The sequence below is a fragment of the Hyperoodon ampullatus genome (genome assembly GCF_949752795.1).
Source record: "Hyperoodon ampullatus genome assembly, chromosome: 14".
NCBI classification, from domain to species: Eukaryota; Metazoa; Chordata; class Mammalia; order Artiodactyla; family Ziphiidae; genus Hyperoodon; species Hyperoodon ampullatus.
This window is the reverse complement of record NC_136927.1, coordinates 13327116-13346102: the sequence shown is the minus strand read 5'-3', so window position 1 is coordinate 13346102 and position 18987 is coordinate 13327116. Positions and strand designations below refer to the sequence as shown.

At 39.1% G+C, this 18987-nt stretch overlaps 1 protein-coding gene across 2 annotated transcripts in view; it reads left to right on the top strand.

Moving 5' to 3' along the window:
• The window catches only part of PLCB1 (phospholipase C beta 1), a gene marked incomplete at both ends in the record, with an annotated part of 691313 nt that overhangs the window by 603053 nt on the left and 69273 nt on the right, over positions 1-18987 (top strand). For both annotated transcript variants that reach the window (XM_079720111.1, XM_079720112.1), the window contains 4 exons: positions 16017-16093; positions 16199-16288; positions 16757-16814; positions 17411-17497. In XM_079720111.1, coding sequence (XP_079576237.1) covers positions 16017-16093; positions 16199-16288; positions 16757-16814; positions 17411-17497 — 312 coding nt within the window. The remainder of the gene's footprint in view (positions 1-16016; positions 16094-16198; positions 16289-16756; positions 16815-17410; positions 17498-18987) is intronic.

Genomic DNA, 18987 nt, shown 5'->3' with positions numbered 1-18987 from the left:
AAATACTTTTAAATAGTAGAGGATAAAAATTACAATCCTAGCCTTTATGGAGCTTACATTCTAGATGTGGGGGTGAGACCATAAACACAATAAGTTGGTAAAATATGTCAGTTGGTAATAAGGGCTTAGGAAAAAAAAAAAATCAATCCCAAGTGGAAGACTAGGGAGTGGGTGTGGGGGAAGGATGAGGAGCGTGGTTTGAAATTTTACATAGAGTAACCAGAGGGTTACTCACTGAGAAGCCAGCATTTGAGTGAGGAGGAGAAGGATGGGCCCATGCAAACATATGGGGCAAGATTTTCCCAGGGAGAAGGATTAGCAAACGCAAAGACTCTGGGTTGGGAATGGGCCTGTGTGTTGGAAGAACAGTAGAGTGGCCGTGTTTGAGGAGGACTGTAGTGTCTTAGGTCAGAGAGATGGGACTTCTGGGGCTGGATACAGATCTCTCAGGTCTTGTAGGCTCCTTGTGGCTTCTGTGTTCCACTCAGAGCACAATGGGAGCCAGTGGAGGGTTCTGAGTAGAGGAGTGATGTGATCTGAAGTAACTTTCACAAGGACGGCTCTGGGGCTGAGCTGGGAGTACATGGTGAGGAATGGGGCCCCAGGAATGTGCCATCCAGAAGCACAGTTCAGAGGAATAGCAACCTGAGGGTTAGAAGTCCTGGGGTTCTCCCGCAGACTACTGAAGTTGACTAACAGGGTCAATGTTACTTCAAAGACGAGGCAATCCAGCCATAATCATCTGAAGTTTCCTCAGAGTGCCAACCTCTGACAAGATTCATTCCTGAAGGAAAGAAACATGGCAGTTCATAAGAGACATGGCAGAATAAGAGGGAAGACCAGTACTCACAGAACATTCCTGAAAAAAGAATTAAGACTGTGAATTAGGGCTTCCCTGGTGGCGCAGTGGTTGAGAATCTGCCTGCTAATGCAGGGGACACGGGTTCGAGCCCTGGTCTGGGAAGATCCCACGTGCCGTGGAGCAGCTGGTCCCGTGAGCCACAACTACTGAGCCTGCGCGTCTGGAGCCTCTCCGCAACAAGAGAGGCCGCGACAGTGAGAGGCCCGCGCACCACAATGAAGAGTGGCCCCCGCTTGCCACAACTAGAGAAAGCCCTTGCACAGAAACGAAGACCCAACACAGCCAAAAATAAAAATAAATAAATTAAAAGAAGGCTCTACATTAAAAAAAAAAAAAAAAAAAAGTGTGAATTAACACAGAAGCCCAGACATCCCAGAAAGGCCTCCTGGGAGGAAGGAGACTTGCATTTCAGAAATTAGATTCAGAAATCACAGGCAACAGCTACACAATCTCAGAGTTCTGAGAGGCATATGTGAGGGTGAGCACCACATCAAATCCCACCAGATGGGGGCATGAAAAGCTGCGCAACAGATATTCCCCTGAAGGAGGAGGTTGGTGGGGAACTGGGGAAGACCAAGCTGAACTTATAGGTGGGAAAATCCCACCCGAAGGGCCACTGGAGCAGGAGAGCTGGTGGAACTGCCACTCGAGGTGACAATCTCAGAACATGTGCCTCTGCCTCCTTTTCCCCAAGAAGGAATGAGTGTGTCCACAATGAAAGCTTGAAAGCGTTTTCAGAAAAACATACATATACATCCAAGCCAGCCTGGACCTTTCAGGCCAAATATAAGCAACTTACTCAAGATGTTGCATCCTTCACCACTGTGATTGTGGATTTGGGTTTAGATAAAGTGCCAGTGCCCTTGAACATACCTGTATGGGCCTTTGTTAAGAAGGCTAAGACCCAAACACCTGGGATTTAGGACCACACAGAGTTTATTTTATGGCCATTTCAGGGCATCCACAACTTACACTACATGCCTTTAGCTAACATGTGGCAGAACTTTCTATCAACCCCATTTGTAATAACTACAAATTGTTCTGCCAGGAAGTCTTTTGACTGAAAGGCACCTAGAAGTGTCAGTTCTATCTTTGCTTGTGGTTCTGAATTACCAACAGGCCTCTTAGGCTAAATTAGACAAGTGGAGGTGTAATTAAAAAGCAAGTAGGCCCCAGGTAAAAAGGAGTATTTTGGTGATGCGGAGAATTAGGCAGAAGATATTTTATCTCCCAAAATTGCTTTGGGAATTAAATGCAAATGTGAACCCACAGTTCAAGGACTGAGAAAGAAACCATGGCATCAATAAACTCCCTGCCAGGGCTTCCCTGGTGGCGCAGTGGTTGAGAGTCCACCTGCGAATGCAGGGTTTGTACCCCGGTCCGGGAAGATCCCACATGGCGTGGATTGGCTGTGCCCGTAAGCCATGGCCGCTGAGCCTGCACATCTGGAGCCTGTGCTCCGCAACGGGAGAGGCCACAACAGTGAGAGGCCCGTGTACAGCAAAAAAAATAAAAATAAACTCCCTGCCAAATGTGCATTACAACTTAATATCTGCCAAACCCTCTGATAGACACTGGAGGTAAAGATGAGGAAGGCGTGGTCAGCACATGCACAGGGATCATGTACTACAGTCATTAATACCATGTGATAAATGAAACCATAGACAGCTATCAACAAACTGCTATGGAGACACAGATGTGGGAACAATTTGCCTAACCATAGAAATTAATAAACACCAAGGAATATTTTTGAGATAACTTTTCATGTTATCATAGGAGGTGTTAAATGCACACCAAGCTTCATAGACTCTATAGCTCAAAGGACTCAAAGAACTTGTTCTACCTGTCTAAATAAGAACCATCATCTTTAAAACTCTACATCCAAGCAGCTCTGCAGCCCAGTTACTCAAAGTGTGGTCCCCAAATCACCTGAGAGCCAGCCTCAGCCTGCATGTTAGACATGCAGAGTCTCAGGTCCCACCCCAGACTGCTAAATCACAATTCGCATTTTGATAGGAGTCCCAGGTGACGTGTTACACATTCACATTGAAGAATCAGGTTTTAGAGCCATTGATCCTTATCTCTGTTCAAAATGCATTTTAAAATAAGTGTAAATTTCCTCTTGGTTGAAATAGGAAATAAATTGTGCTCTCCACTCTTCATAGCTTGACCATCAAGCTGGATGGTTATCTCTTTGTGACAAAGGCACAGGTCCTATGGAAATCACTCCTGTGATTTCCTGTCTGTGTTCATTATAGAAGGAAACAGTTACTTTCAGTTCAGGGTGAGTGAAAATAAAGATGTAGGTTCCCCAACCCCATTGAAGTTCTTGCACCCCTTGAAGTCTCCTCATAGATATCTTGGGGGTCTGTGGAGCCCAGTGAAGGATCTCTGTTCCAGGAAAGAACTCTATGGCTGGGGAATCTGCTCTAACTTACCTGTTTTTCATCAACTGCCATAGGTTGACCCTGGGTTTTGTCATACCATTAGGGTAAGGTCTTAATTTTAAATGAGAGTTTGGTAAGTGATAGAAATTCTTAGGGGGTCCCTCTGAGGGTTCTCGATCACTCTCAGAATCAGCCCCAACATCACGTTCAAGGCTCAACATCCATCGCCTACGGAGAGGAGGTTTTGTGGTGACATCCATGGGGTCACTTCTCAATTGCCTCAGGGTTTGACCCGCCATTTTGTCTTCTCTCTTCTTTCTCCTTTTCAGTGGCATCAATAAAAGATTTCCTCATTCTCTATCACAGCACCATACTCTTTATCCTCTGCAGAGGCTTGTTTTGTTTTGCTTTACTTCCTACCTTTTCTCCTCTTTCTCGTATTTTGTCTCCCACGTGTTCCAAGCCCATTCATTTCTCCTTTCCTTCACATAGACCTTAATGGTCAGGATTCTTCTTATACATCCTCCTGCCTGTCCCACCAGCAATCATTCCTGGGCATCAAACCAACACTAGTAGCTGTTGAGCTGAGTGTTCCCAATTCCCTTCCAATCCTGGGGAATGAAAGTTGTGTTTCACAGTGAAAGCTCTGGGTGGATACTGACCAGCTACTAATGGAATGGCCCATCAGATGTGAGTGGTGATGAGTGAGGGTCTGGAGTCAAATGTCCTCATTTCTGGCCAGTGCTCCCCCAGAGTAGCTGTGTGACCACTCAGAATTTCTGTTTTCTCATCTTTCCAATGAAGATAAGAATATCCTCACTTTATTGAACTTTAAGGAGGAATAATGAGATAATGTGCACAAATCATTGTTTTTAATGAAAACCCCTCACCTCCTCTTTTTTTCTTACAATACATGAATTGGCTAGGAAATCTTGAGTTCAAATATAAATTTGTATTTGCAGTTTTTGACATCCTGCTACAGCCTGAGGGTGCTCATCATCTTCCTTTTTGATGATTTTTATTAGCACCATTTGCTGCTGCAGCCTGTCTGAGAGCCAACCTTGAATTTTCTCACTTTTATGGTCGCTCAGCTGAAGTATATGTGCCAGGAGTAATTGCAGTGTCAGGAAGTAACTAACTCTACGGTAGTGTGATCTGTCTTCCTTCAATATTCTGACTTTAATGCAGGATCATCTTTCTTGGGAAATGAATGATTTAGCTTTTCTGAAATCTTTACATTCTCTACCAAACAAGAAATGACAAATCAATACAAGACTTTAGTAATGAAATAAAGAATGAAGCAATTTGTCAAAATGTGTTCTTATTTGTTAATTTTCCTAATCATCATTGGGTAACCCTAATAGAATTGATTTTTTCTAAAGATAGATAGATATGGATATATAGATAGAAATGATATTTATCTTCATTTCTATTGATTTAATCATGATCAAAACTGAACATATGTGGGCAGAAGACCTAAATAGACATTTCTCCAAAGAAGATACACAGATTGCCGACAAACACATGAAAGGATGCTCAACATCATTAATCATTAGAGAAATGCAAGTCAAAACTACAATGTGATATCATCTCACACCGGTCAGAATGGCCATCATCAAAAAATCTACAAACTATAAATGCTGGAGAGGGTGTGGAGAAAAGGGAAACCTCTTGCACTGTTGGTAAGAATGTAAATTGATACAGCCACTATGGAGAACAGTATGGAGATTCCTTAAAAAACTAAAAATAGAACTACCATATGACCCAGCAATCCCACTACTGGGCATATACCCTGAGAAAACCATAATTCAAAAAGAGTCATGTACCACAATGCTCATTGCAGCTCTATTTACAATAGCCAGGACATGGAAGCAACCTAAGTGTCCATTGACAGATGAATGGATAAAGAAGATGTGGCACATATGTACAATGGAATATTACTCAGCCATAAAAAGAAATGAAATTGAGTTATTTGTATTGAGGTGGATGGACCTAGGGTCTGTCATACAGAGTGAAGTAAGTCAGAAAGAGAAAAACAAATACCGTATGCTAACACATATATATGGAATCTAAAAAAAAAAAAAAAAAAAAAAAAAAGTCGTGAAGAACCTAAAAGCAAGATGGGAATAAAGATGCAGACTTACTAGAGAATGGACTTGAGGACATGGGGAAAGGGAAGGGTAAGCTGGGACAAAGTGAGAGAGTGGTAGTGTATGTATGGACATATATACACTACCAAATGTAAAATAGCTAGTGGGAAGCAGTGGCATAGCACAGGGCGATCAGCTCAATGCTTTGTGACCAGCTAGAAGGGTGAGATAGGGAAGGTGGGAGGGAGGGAGACACAAGAGGGAAGAGATATGGGGATATATGTATATGTATAACTGATTCACTTTGTTGTAAAGCAGAAACTGACATACCATTGTAAAGCAATTATACTCCAATAAAAGTGTTTTAAAAAAATGAGCATATGTCCATGTGTGTATTGCCCATTTGTATTCCTTTTTTCTACAAACTGTTTATATCCATTACCTACTTTTCTGTTGGATTGTCTCGTTCTTTTGACCCACAGAGTTTATGCTATCTTTTGGTTTATTATTTTTGGGAGGTTGGGCAATTTAGAGAGCATAAAATATGCTCATATAATTGTTTAAGTCAAAGTTATTGAAGGCCTACTGTGGTCCTCATACTGGTGGGGGGATTCCTGTGGACCAAGCCTAAATGTTGTCTCTGCCCTCAAGGGCTTACCATGGTTAAGAACACAGGTTGTGAAGTCAGATGGACCTAGTAATAGTATACCCATCTTTATCCATTAGCTTTGTTGCATAACAAACACCTCAAAACTTATTGCCTTAAAACAACAACTATTTACTTAGCTCATGTTTCTATGTGTAGCAATATGAGCTTGACTCAATTGGATGTATCTTCTAGTCCTGGCTGTGCTCATTCATGTGTCTGTGGTTCAGTTGCCAGTTACTTAGAGGCTCTGCTCCTGAAGGTTGGCTGATTGTCAACTGGTCCAAGCAGATAACTGATACACATCTCTCATCATCCAGCATGGTTAGCCTGGGCTTGTCCATGTGGAAGTTGGAAAGGATTCCAAATGAGAGCAAGCAGAAGTAGGTAAAGTCTCAACAGATCTTACAATTTCTTTCTCCAAGCAAGTCGTAAGACTTGCCTGGATACAAGGGATAGGGAAATAGACTCTATCTCTTATTTAGAGGAACCACAAGTCATATTGCAAAGAGTGTGAATGCAGGGTATGGTGTAGAATTAGGCCTTTCTTTCTTTCTTTCTTTTTTTTTTTTTTTTTTTTTTGCAAAAATCAACACATAGCCCTCACAGTTTGGATGTGAGATTCAATAAAATAATCCATGGAAACTTAACAAAGTGCCTAGAACATAGTCATCATTCTTTACCAAAGGACAATTTGTACAAGATTTAAAGTGAGGAGACATTACTTTCACTTTTAGTTATGTAACTTTAGCTAAATCATTTCACCTCTTTGAGTGTTTGTATCCTTTTGTCTAAATAAAAATTTGTACAAGAGTGCTTGTAAAGTTTCCCTCTAACTATAATGCTAGTTTCACTTAGTTTATAGAATGCAGAGATGATTCAACTCTCAGATCTATTAAAATAATAATTAAGGATTTCAGTTTAAAGCAATAAAAAAATCTTGTTTTTACTTTTGTGTGCACACAGTATGTCTTAGTATATTTTTTGTGTTAACTGATAACTATTTAGGTAAGATTGAGGGAAAAGAGTCAGTAAACAAAACCTATCCCCAAAGGCAAAGAAAATAATAGTTTTGACTTGCATCAACCTAAAGAAGCTTAAAGAACAGGAGAAATTCTGCTGAAAGGAAAATTCCAAAATAGAATTCACAAGTCTGACAATTTAGTTTGTGCCCTCTGGAATTACAAGACTCATTGCACTCCATCTGGTAAGAGAGAGATGCTTGAAACGATATATTTTGCATTAAGGAAAAAAGAAGCTGACATGCTGTGCTACTCATCTTCATGGGCAGCTCTTCTGGTTCTAGCTTTCAAACAGGCTATTGAAATATTAAGCCCTTGATTTGTTGCACTATTTCAGTTACAAACCACAGGACAAATCATGTCTCTTTTAGTCAGATCTCCTTTCTTAATTATTTGAAAACCTCCACTTTGCACAGTATAGTTATTTTCCCACATCTGAGTGATAAGCAATATTTATTTCATCTATTCTAAATTAAATGGTCTTGATATCTTTCAGAATTATGAAGCCTGATCCCGAAATTTTGGTGGTTTGGATTTTTGTTTCCAATTGGTTTAATCAGATATAATGATCTCAACTAACTTGATCCTATACAACCATTTTCTCATTTTCTTTTAATTTAATCAAAAATCCATAATTGTGTCATATGTGATACTACACCAACTTTTCAAAAACTCTTACGAGTAACTTCATTAACCTTTTATAATTACAGAGGGGTAATTCTTTGCCTGTTATAAATTTGTACTTAAAACTATATATGAATCATTTTAAGTGAAACTTCTTTTATTGTAAAAATGAATTCCATTTATCATTAAAATAAATATTTCATGGCCATAAATATCTACTTTTATGATTTTCAGGACATTTAAATATCATCATTCAATTTTTAAACAAAAAATTTAAAAACACACATAATATAATTTTAAAATTTTGCTATATTTTACTGATCAGGTAACAAGGCCCAAGAATTAAGACGGCAAAACCCAGGCATCATCTACGATGATAAAATACATTTGTTAGAGCTTCCTTTACCAAATTTCTTGATTTTTTTAAAGTTTGAAGATATTTCCAGTTGATAGCCTTATAAAGGAATACCAGAAATATCATTCAAGGGAGTATGCTACATTGACCCATTTATATTTCCCAGAAAGCTAAGAAGCTGACATTTACTTTGGCATATTTTAAAAGTGAAAAACAATTTTAAATGCTGTAGATTCATTGGGCCAACTTATTGACATTGACTAGGAGTCATGCTCAGATTTTCACTTTCATTTATTGTTTTGCCCAGCAAGTAAAAAGAAAATTTCAAGGATTCCTTAAACCATTAGATTCAAATAAGCAGCTATAAATTCTGTTTAGATATGGAAATTTAAAAAGAAATTAATTTCATAGGTATGAAAGACTATCTCAGAAAAGAATCAAGGTGGTTGGTCTTTTAGTCCAAGACTTTCTGCTGCTTCTGAGAAAAGAAGTGAGCTGGTGGGGAACATGAGCTCCACCTGGACAGGACTTCTCTGCCAACTCCCAGTTGGACCATCAATACACAGTATCCAGCACATCATAGGTGCTCAGTAAATATTGGTGGAATGAATGAATAAATATTTTTCAATTTGAATGGACAGGAAACACGCCAGTATAAAATTCCACCTAGTTTTTAAATTATCAGTAATGCGTTTAATCAGTAGATGATTTCTTAGTTTAGAAGCATCATAAATTAATTCTTTGTAGAAGAAAAACAAGCAATTTATGGTGAAAACTCAGAGTGGATGCTTTGACTAGCAGAAAAGAAGGTGCTGTCTTCTCCACTTATGAGTGAAGGGAGAAGGAAGATGAGTTTGCCTGAAGTATGTACACTCTACACTTGGCTCTTTGCACATTTTCCCAAATTGTCCTTCTTATAAGAGGCTCTAAACATGACAATTTCTGTCCACATATTTTTCTATCTCTTTTAAGTTAGAGTCAAGGAATTAGTCTCTTCCTTGGAAACCATTCCCTCACCATCAAATGACTAAACCAAGTGAAATTCAGCATGGAGCTGAGAACAAGCATGAAATTATAGTCCCCAGAGATTTCCTTTTTCATTCCATAAAAGGTTTGGAACATTTAACTAGGAGAGTTGTCATGAGTGGTAAACAAACAAAATAATTGAAATGTCTATTCCTTTGGGCCAGAAAAAGAAATCATATTAAAAGTTAAAATTAAATGTTGTTTACTGCTTTTCAGTTTACCATGTACTCTCGACTTCTTTCCCCCTAGGAATTCTAAACTAATTTTTTGTTCTTTTCTATCTTCAGTGAGTCTTGTGGCTAATATATGATTGAACAGTTCTTTGAGTAGAGCCTGTCTGCTAATAAATACAACAAAGTGAGAGTACCCTTAGGTCAGTTAAAAGGCACTTCAATTATTGTGTGAAAAATCCCTCTTCTGGGTCCTATTTTCACACTTCATGAAATAGAAATCCCGGACCCAATGCTCACAGGTTCTTTCATCTTATTTGGGGATTAAGGAGTAAAAATTTTTATTATTTATTTATTTATTTATTTTGTCGGGATTCCCTTGGTTACAAGTGACAGAAACCTATATTGGACTAACTTAGACAAGAATAGTATATACTAGAAAAGTACATAGGGGAAGGTCATGTAAAGAAGGGTTGATCATCCACACAGGAGAAGGGAAGGGATAAAAAGACACCTACCAGAAACCACTCACAGCACTTCCTATGTTTGTCTGTCTCTGTCTCTCTCCCTTTCTCTCCTGATTTTCTCTGCATGTCAGTATTATTTTTGTCCAAAGCAGCACACAGGCTTCCCCTTGTCAGAAAATATAGGCATCAACCCCTTCCAAGTTATATTTCTTTCGCTAATGACAGGTTGGAACAATCTTGGGGCAAGCCTTTTTAGTGTGATATGACTGGCCAAGCTAGCAACCTTAGACCAATCCCCTGTGGCTAGAGTTGGGGTATGACTGGTCCTACTTGGATCTATGCCTCCCTGGACCAGTTACCTTGGCCCAGGGATGGGCGTAAAGAACACAGCAGTTCCATGGAAACCACATTAGGCACAGAACCAGTTCTCAGAAAGGAGAGGAAGTTCTTTCTGAAGTAGTATTGGGTAGAGAAAACTATAGTTGAGCCCCACACTCTCTCTTTCTAGGGTAAGAAAGAGATAAATTATTAACGCCTAGACGTAATCTCATTGCCAGTTTAATGTGAGTCTGACAATAGTGTCATATTATTAACAAAGTCATAATATTAATCACTGTCTCCTGGACTTTAAGTAGAGGAAGTTTAAATGAAAACAGTAAATGCTGTAAGAGCAGAATTATAGTAAGAGTGATCTTTTGAAAATAGCTGAAAAGGGCAGAATGTTCAGGGAGGGGTCTGTTGTATGTGAGAGTTGGGGAGACCAAGGGGAGCTGAGCAGAGTGGAAGAACATTTGTCATATTAAACACAGAGATATTGTCCTTTTTTAAACATATTCTTTGGGATTCTATGGAGACACTATTTTCATTAGTTTCGTGCAAAAGCCACACAAAAAAAAAACTGCCTGGATTTCACAATAAGGCATTTGTTCTTAAAAGGAATGAAACTTAGCTTGTTAAATATCAAAATTATGTAGTTTAAGAAGTATTTTCAATAAGACAGCCCATGGCTTGGACATGATGTACCATAGCCATCACCAAGGTCCGGGTCAATGTGGTTCTTAAACTTAACAGATTTGATTCACTATATATATATTTTTTTCTTTTTCAGTACACGGGCCTCTCACTGCTGTGGCCTCTCCTGTTGTGGAGCACAGGCTCCGGAAGCACAGGCTCAGCGGCCATGGCTCACGGGCCCAGCCGCTCCGCGGCATGTGGGATCTTCCTGGACCGGGGCACGAGCCCGTGTCCCCTGCATTGACAGGCAGGCTCTCAACCACTGTGCCACCAGTGAAGCCCCACAATAATTTTTGAGTGCATATTTTATGTAGAGCCTGGTGTCCAAAAAACCATATTAAGAAAGGATGCATCAGTGGCATTCTTTTTGAGAGAAATAATAATGTACATACACACAAAGGCAAATATGTATAAGTGATATCAAAAAAGCCAATGAAGGACTAAGGACTAGAGTTATCTGGGCAATCAAAGGGCAATCACCAGTGACTGGTTTAAAAAAGAAAAGGGGCATAAACAAGGGGAAACACTGGCTGGTGCCTACTCCCTTATCAGGAGTTGAGCAGCACAGTCCAGTGGAATTTCTGCAACCATGGGAATGCCCTACATCTGTGCTGTCTCTCATTCAAATGGGAATATCATCCAGGTGGAAAAATAACATGAGGAAAAGTATAGAAGCAAGTATCTGCCCAGACAGTCTGAGAGTAAAATACTGCCTAGTTTATTGAGTATGCTGAATGCTAATCAGGAAAGGAAATTTAGAGCTGGAGTGTAACATATTTGAGGATAGAGAGCCAGTTAAGGCTGGGGACATACAAAAAATACTATTTGTGATATGGAGCAGAAGGACTATGGAGAGACTGAGGGCAGGGAGAGAATACTTGCAAAGTCCAGACAGGAGTTAATGAGGATCTACACCAGAGTGCTGTTAACACAAAGCCAAGAGATAACATGGTGACAGGAGAAATGAACAATTCTCCAGGACTCAACAGATGGGGAAAGCACCCAAGAGGGCAGTCAAATGTAATGCGCACTTTTAACCTGAGTGATGATACTTAATGGGAAAATATGATGACTTGCCTTCTGTGAAAGATGTTGAGATGCTGGTGAGCCATCCTCAGCTAGAGATTGTCAAAGGCAGTTGATGCAGAAATGAATTGAAGCACTTAAAAGAATCAGAGAAGAGTGACTGTGGGAGTTGCTGGAGATACTGTAAATGAAGGAAAGAGAGCTTCTTATGAGAGTGGTTGGCAGCTGGAATCCTATCAAAAGGATAAAGTAACGATTCCCAAACCATGTGCCACGTCACTCTGAGGCACCACGTTGAACTCACAGGGGCATTGTAGGGTATTTTATATTTTTGAAGGAAACAGAGCAATATCTGTTGGATTCTGTGCAAAGTACTACTATTAAGTTATTTGGACCTAACCATTTAATAAATAAATAGAACTGTTCCTTTATTTCTTTTGGCCTAGGGGGTGCCATGAAAAAATTACTGAGATCCTAAGGATACAATGAGATAAGAAAATTTATGAATCTCTAGAGTAATAAAAGTTCAGTCCTGAGACATGGCCAATGAGTTTAGTAACAAAAAAGTTTTTGTAATCTTAAAGCAAAATCAGGTAAATGCCGGTAGTTAGAATGGAAAAGATGGTGGGGTTGAAGACTGTGGCAGTGGGGCGTTATAGCTGTGGAAGCAGCTGTTGGTCTTCCATTTTAGGGATGGAAAGGAAAGGAAGATCAAAGGTGGAACAAAAGTTCAGGGTTCTGGGAGGATAAGAAAATAGAGATGTGCTTTTAGGCACAGGGAATGAATCTATCCAGTGCAGAAGAAAGTTTGAGAGAAGAAAGTGAAATGGTTGTCCTCCCACAGGGAGAAGAAGATGGGACAAAAGAAAAGGAAAATCTTCCTCTGGGAAGGAAGGGTAAGGAAACCAAGCTAAGAACCTATGACCTGGTTTATTAGGAATTGCACATGTGTCTTCTCTTCCAGCTTTCACAGCCAGCCCAGGAAAGAAACATTATCCCTGACTCAGAGGTGAGGAAGCTGAGTCTGGGGTAATGAAGACAATGCAGACAAAGTTCTGCAGCTGTTTTGAGACAGAAAAGAGGGAATTTGAGAGGGTGCCTTAGAGACTGGGTGACTTAAACAATTAATATTTATTTCTGACAGTTCTGAAGGCTGAGAAGTCCAAAATTAAGGCACGAGTAGATTTGGCCTCTGGTGAGAGCCCACTTCCCAGTTTATAGATAGCTTTCTTCTAACTGTGTCCTCACATGTTGGAAGGGGTGAGAGAGCTCTTGTGGTTTCTTTTACAATTATGGGCACTAATCCCATTCATGAGGGCTCCACCCTCATGACCTAATCACCCAAAGGTCCCACCTCCTAATACCATTACACTGGGGGTCAGGATTTCAATATATTTATTTTGGGGGAACACAAACATTCAGTGCATAACAGAGGGCTTCTTCTAAACTGTCTCCATCTTCCCCAATAATGTGCACATGAATTTCCTGGGAATCTTGTTAAAACACAGATTTTTGTTTAGTCCATTGTGTTAGGGCCTGAGAATTTGCATTTCTGCTGTGTTCCCTGGGAATGCCAATGCTGCTGGCTCCTGGACCATATTTTGAGTAGCAAGATCTAGAAAGCCAACTCATCAGCTCAGTGTTTCTAGAATAATGCCAGGTCTTTAGTAGGCATTTGACAAATATTTGTTGAATTGTGACTAACTTGAATAGTTTAGATAAAGGTGTGTGTTCTGGGAGCAAAGGAGGTGGGAATTAGTTCTGAGAAGAATAAAAAACAAGTGCAGCTGGTGCAAGGGAGGGGCAAAAAGGAAGGCCAGGGGATGCAGCACACAGGAAACTTTTGCAGAACCTTGAGGGAAGTTGGTGCTGGCAGTTGTGTGGGGGCTGAAAACAAATGGAAATAAAACTCAGAATCAAGTGGGTAGAAGAGCTGGGAGATCTCAAGCTCAGTGGTTTCATTGCCTGGATGTTGCTGTTGCTGAGGAAAAGGGCAGGAGTGGGGAGGAAAGCTGTAAATGTGAACAGGTGCTGCCATAATCAAGAAACGATTCTGGACTAGGGTGAATGATGGAGATGAGAACACGGAAACAGAAGCATGAATGTCACTGAATTCAGAAGTGTTGCTGGGAGACTTAGCAGTGACTATAGAAGGAGGGCGAGCTCACTGAGACTCCCTAAATCTGGCAAAGAATCCACATCATCTGAGGAGATTTTGAAAACAATGATTCCCAGGCCCTGCCCCTAGACATGTGGAGTCCATAGGCCTAGGAACAGGTCCTGGAATGTGTATTTTTAAGAAGTTGCTCACAAGGGATTCTGATGTTGCCACCAAGGTTGGGGGTCCCCTGATAACCCTCTAACTCCTTAGGCTGAACGGGGGAGGAGAAAGGTCCTCTGGGGAGGTGAAGGCCCTGTGTGTACCCCTCAGCTAGAATAGAGGTGCCGCGGGAATCCACAAGGAAATGGTCAGAGTCTTTGCACAGCAGGATTTTAAATCTAGACGGTTTGATAAATGGCATTACTAAACTACAGTATTTCATGATTTCTTTAATTGTGACAGTCATGATTAGGTAACCTCTTTTGAATGATTTTCAGTGATTTCAAATAGGCTTTCTGCTGGCCCAAGCTCCAGTTAATATTTGTTCAGATCTAATCCACTTCACAGATGAGTGCATCAAATTTCATGTTAATGTCAAGTTAATGTGGATTCTTTATGGTAATTCTGTGAGAGAATTTCTCCCTCGATTTCTTTTATTCTCTTAGATAAGAAGAGGTTTTTAAAACAATTTCTAAAATCACAACAAAAGGCAGCTTGGGGGAGTGGTGAAGGCCACAGGCTGTGGAAGCTGATTTATTTGGGTTTGTACCCAGCTCTGCCAAGTACCACCAAGTACATGAGCCCAGAACTTGAGTCCCATGCGTCAGTATCTTCATATGTAAAATGAGGACAATAGCTCTTACCTCACAGGACAATTCTTAGGATTGAATAAGTTAATACATTTAAAACTCTTCAAACTATGCCTGGCATGTGTAAATTACCAATGAAAGTTTGCTAGTGTTATGATTATATTGCCTTGGTACTGTCATAGCTAATATATATATATATATATATTTATATATATATATATATATATATTTATATATATATATATATATATATATATATATATATATATATATAGCTGGTTAACTCAGTCTGGTTAACTCAGTCTGCTGTATGTGAGAATCTCCATCTCTGGGGAACAGAATGGACCTTTCATAGGAAGCCCACACCATCTATTTGATGCTCCAGTAAGAAGGGTTGAGTCCAGTTGCTATTTCTGCCTGAGCAATGGCAGAAGGTTCCATAAGTTCTTCATGTAGATTAAAGAAAGAGAAGCGACTGGAAGTTGCCCACACAGGACACAAACATCAGTTTCTAAGATGGGTAACTCATGTCATTCTTGAAGCAATTAAGCAAGGAATGAAAGCTGGAAACCAAGAATTATAATTTACAGTTGATTACATCTTACATTTGTATCACACTCAGTTTTATTTTAAGCTTCATAGTACCTCCAAAATATAAAGGCATTGGTTATCTCATTTATAACCAAGAAAATGTAGGTTCAGAAAATATAGGCTCCATGACCAAAGTCATAGTTGTAGTGATTCATAGAGTGTGGATTGGTACCTGGGTCCACACTGTTCGTTGTCTTTGCACTTGACAAAGACAAGCTGCAGTAACTAACCCAATAATTTAAGAAATCCTGTTTAATTAGAAACAGATAAAAAGAAGAATTTCATATTAAAACCTAGATAATGTAATGGTTGAAAATTATGTCCTTATTACTTATGTAAGATGTCTGATGATTTTAACTATTGGTTTTTGTTAAAATTTATTTATTTATTTATTTATTTTTGGCTGCATTGGGTCTTCATTGCTGCATGCGGGCTTTCTCTAGTTACGGCTAGTGTGGGCTACTCTTCGTTGCGGTGTGTGGGCTTCTTATTGTGGTGGCTTCTCTTGTTGTGGAGCATGGGGTCTAGGTGTGTGGGCTTCAGTAGTTGTGGCTCATGGGCTCCAGAGTACAGGCTCAGTAGCTGTGGCACACGGGCTTAGTTGCTCCGTGCATGTGGGATCTTCCCAGACTAGGGATTGAACCCGTGTCCCCTGCACTGTCAGGCAGATTCCTAACTGCTGCGCCACGAGGGAAGTCCCTTAACCATTGTTAAACATTAGATTTTCTAACCTCAGATACTGTTGCTTGATGTGGAGGGGGAGGAAGGGAAAAGGTGCTTTGGTTGTGATAATGTAAAATAGCCAACTTGCATTTTCTTTCCTCAGCTTATTCAAAAATTGACAGATGTTGCTGAAGAATGTCAGAATAATCAGTTAAAGAAGCTTAAAGAAATTTGTGAGAAGTAAGCCTTCATCCTCTTTACAACGGATTTGTATATGTAAAGGTATTAAACACCAATTGCTATTTGCTTGACCATTTTTCCATTTTACTTCCATTTTGCCTTCAGAGAGAAGAAGGAATTAAAGAAGAAAATGGATAAAAAGAGGCAGGAGAAGATAACAGAAGCTAAATCCAAAGACAAAAGCCAGATGGAAGAGTAAGTAGAAAGAACCCCCTTTCTCCCACCTTTTACCTGGGAATTATTCTACAGCAGAATAACAGCTTCCAACCATACAAAGACCCATCTGTGAAATTTATCCTCTAATTAACCTTTTTGAAGATCCCTTTTATAAGGTTTTTCATAGTGAACTCAAAGAGCAGTTCAATAAAGGTTTGAGGTGGCCACAGGGCCTGTAGGTAAAGGTTGAGTAAAGACCCACCCTAAGGGAAAGGCTAAATCTTCACTTCTGATATTGTCAGACAGCCCTCCTGGCATTTAGTGAAAACAGAGCTTGTGCCTTGGGTGGAACCTGACCTTTGTTCAGAGCTGGCAGATTGGTACCTTCCTTGCAGCAGTAAGAAGGATGTTGAGAGTTCTGTAAACTTTCATCTGGAAGCCTGAGGTTCCCATGTTTGTTGATGATGGATGAGTTCATATAATGATCTCTTTGTCATTTGCTTTCAGGGAAAAGACAGAGATGATCCGGTCATACATCCAGGAGGTGGTGCAGTACATCAAGAGGGTATGTCATGCCAATGAATCTCTCTCTCTTTTGCAAACCATGTATGAATGTTTGATAAATACCATGTGAGCCTATGGAGAGAAAAGCCGTGCTTCATTGTAACTCTTTATCACCAGTACCCAGCAGAGCTACTTCCCAGAGCAGTCAGTCTGTAATCAGTGTTTCTGCAAGTTTAACTGCAAACCTCTATGTAGAAAGGTCCATCTGAAGATATACGTTAAGAATCATTTCTAGAGTCAGGAACCCAGAAACATGATGTCAAGGGGACCTTCCACAAAAGAACCTTTAGTTGTCACAAATGATAGAGAGGTGGCAACCTCCAAAGGTTTTTCATTAATTTTTAAATTGGTATTATGGACATTTTCAAACATTAACAAAAATATGAGAATAGTATAATCCATCGGTCACCTCACTCCCACCCTCTGTGTACCCATCACCCAGCTTCAATACTTGCAGTCTCCTACCCTTATAAGGTCAGTTCTTGACCAGGATATGAAATAAACATATGCCACAGATCTGAAAAAGTTTTAATTTTTTCTGAAAACATTCACTTGAATATTTAGATGAAAATGATTTTCTTTGTAACTTTCTTATAGTTAGAAGAGGCACAAAGTAAACGGCAAGAAAAACTTGTAGAGAAACACAAAGAGATACGTCAGCAGATCCTGGACGAAAAGCCCAAGGTAAACTGAATAGAATAATAATACACGATGATTTCATTTTCTTTCCATTTAATTAGAATAAAAACTCCCTCGTTCAGGTATGTCTCACACAGTCTCAGACAAGTTCTTGCATGTGAAACTCATGTAACTTTCTCAATGATGGTAAAAATCTTGATAGCAATATTCAGTAAGCACTCATCACCGGTCATCTTTAAAAATTGCAAATGCACGAAACCCAGATCCTGAGATTTGGTTTCATTTGGTCTGGGATGTAGCTCAGGCATAGATATTTTTAAAGCACACCTCCCCCCGCCGCCACCACTACCACCTCCCCACCAGGAAAGAGAGAAATTAGACAAGTTTCTTCAGCTCTAAATAGATGATGTAATATTGTAGTGGCAGACTCTGTCCAGCAGAGGATGTCTTGTACCAAAGTCACCCTGGTTTTTAAACTAACAAAATATTCTCATAAACCAGAAAAAAACAAATGCTTTTTCCCCCATCATAATAGTTTATTGGGGCTCCACTTTAAAATTACCTTATGCTTATTTGGTCAAAATCAATCATTCTATGAATACTAACTTTAAACCAACTGAATATCTGTAAATCAAATACTTTCAGGTTAGCATAATCTCAGTTTTAGATCATTCTATCCATTTTGATTCATCATTGAATATTTTTCTGTTGTGAAAAACGTGATTTTTCATTTTCCTGTCCTTCCGTCTGCAGTTTAAAATATCTACTCTAAAAGTCACTGCTATTACATTTCTGCAAAGATGAAATGTTAGTTTTGTTTCATTGTATAGTTTGTTCAATATACTTCTTATAGATTGCTTGTGGCTAATTTAAAATACGTTTTTGTGGTTGTTTCTGCTCTTATTTATTGGGCAGAACGTTTATTTAATATTTTTAACACAAAGTTTTTAGGCTTGGAAATATAGATTCTCAAAGAGTAGTGAAAATCTAAGAATTAATAATTATTGAGATATGCTGCTCATTTTTGTTTTTTATATAAATAAAAAATTATGTTTTTAATTTTTATATAAAAATACATTTTTATGTTTTTTATAAATAAAATTTAAATATTCTTAGCCACCCTCTCAAGTTGATTATGCACTAGTAAGGTAGAATACATTTTAACATAATTTTAGACTTTGCAGTATTTTCCATTTAGGATTGATTTCTTTTTAAATGCTCAAAGGTTTGGAGCCAAAGATACAGGTTTGACTGAAATTTCAGAAACACCTTAAGAATAATGAGTGATATATTCAAATACATACATTTTCAATCCATGTTTTCTGAATTTCAATTTGTCTTTACTTTGTACACTGGTATGGTATACTTAGCTGATGGTTGATATTTCATTAGACAATTTTTATATTTCTAAAACATCTCTTTTGGAAAATATTGTTATTCCCACACAGTTTTGTTTTGTTTTCATTTTTGTCCAGAAATGTCAGCTACTTTACTCATAAATAAAATGTAATCAAAAATGTGTTTAAATTACATAA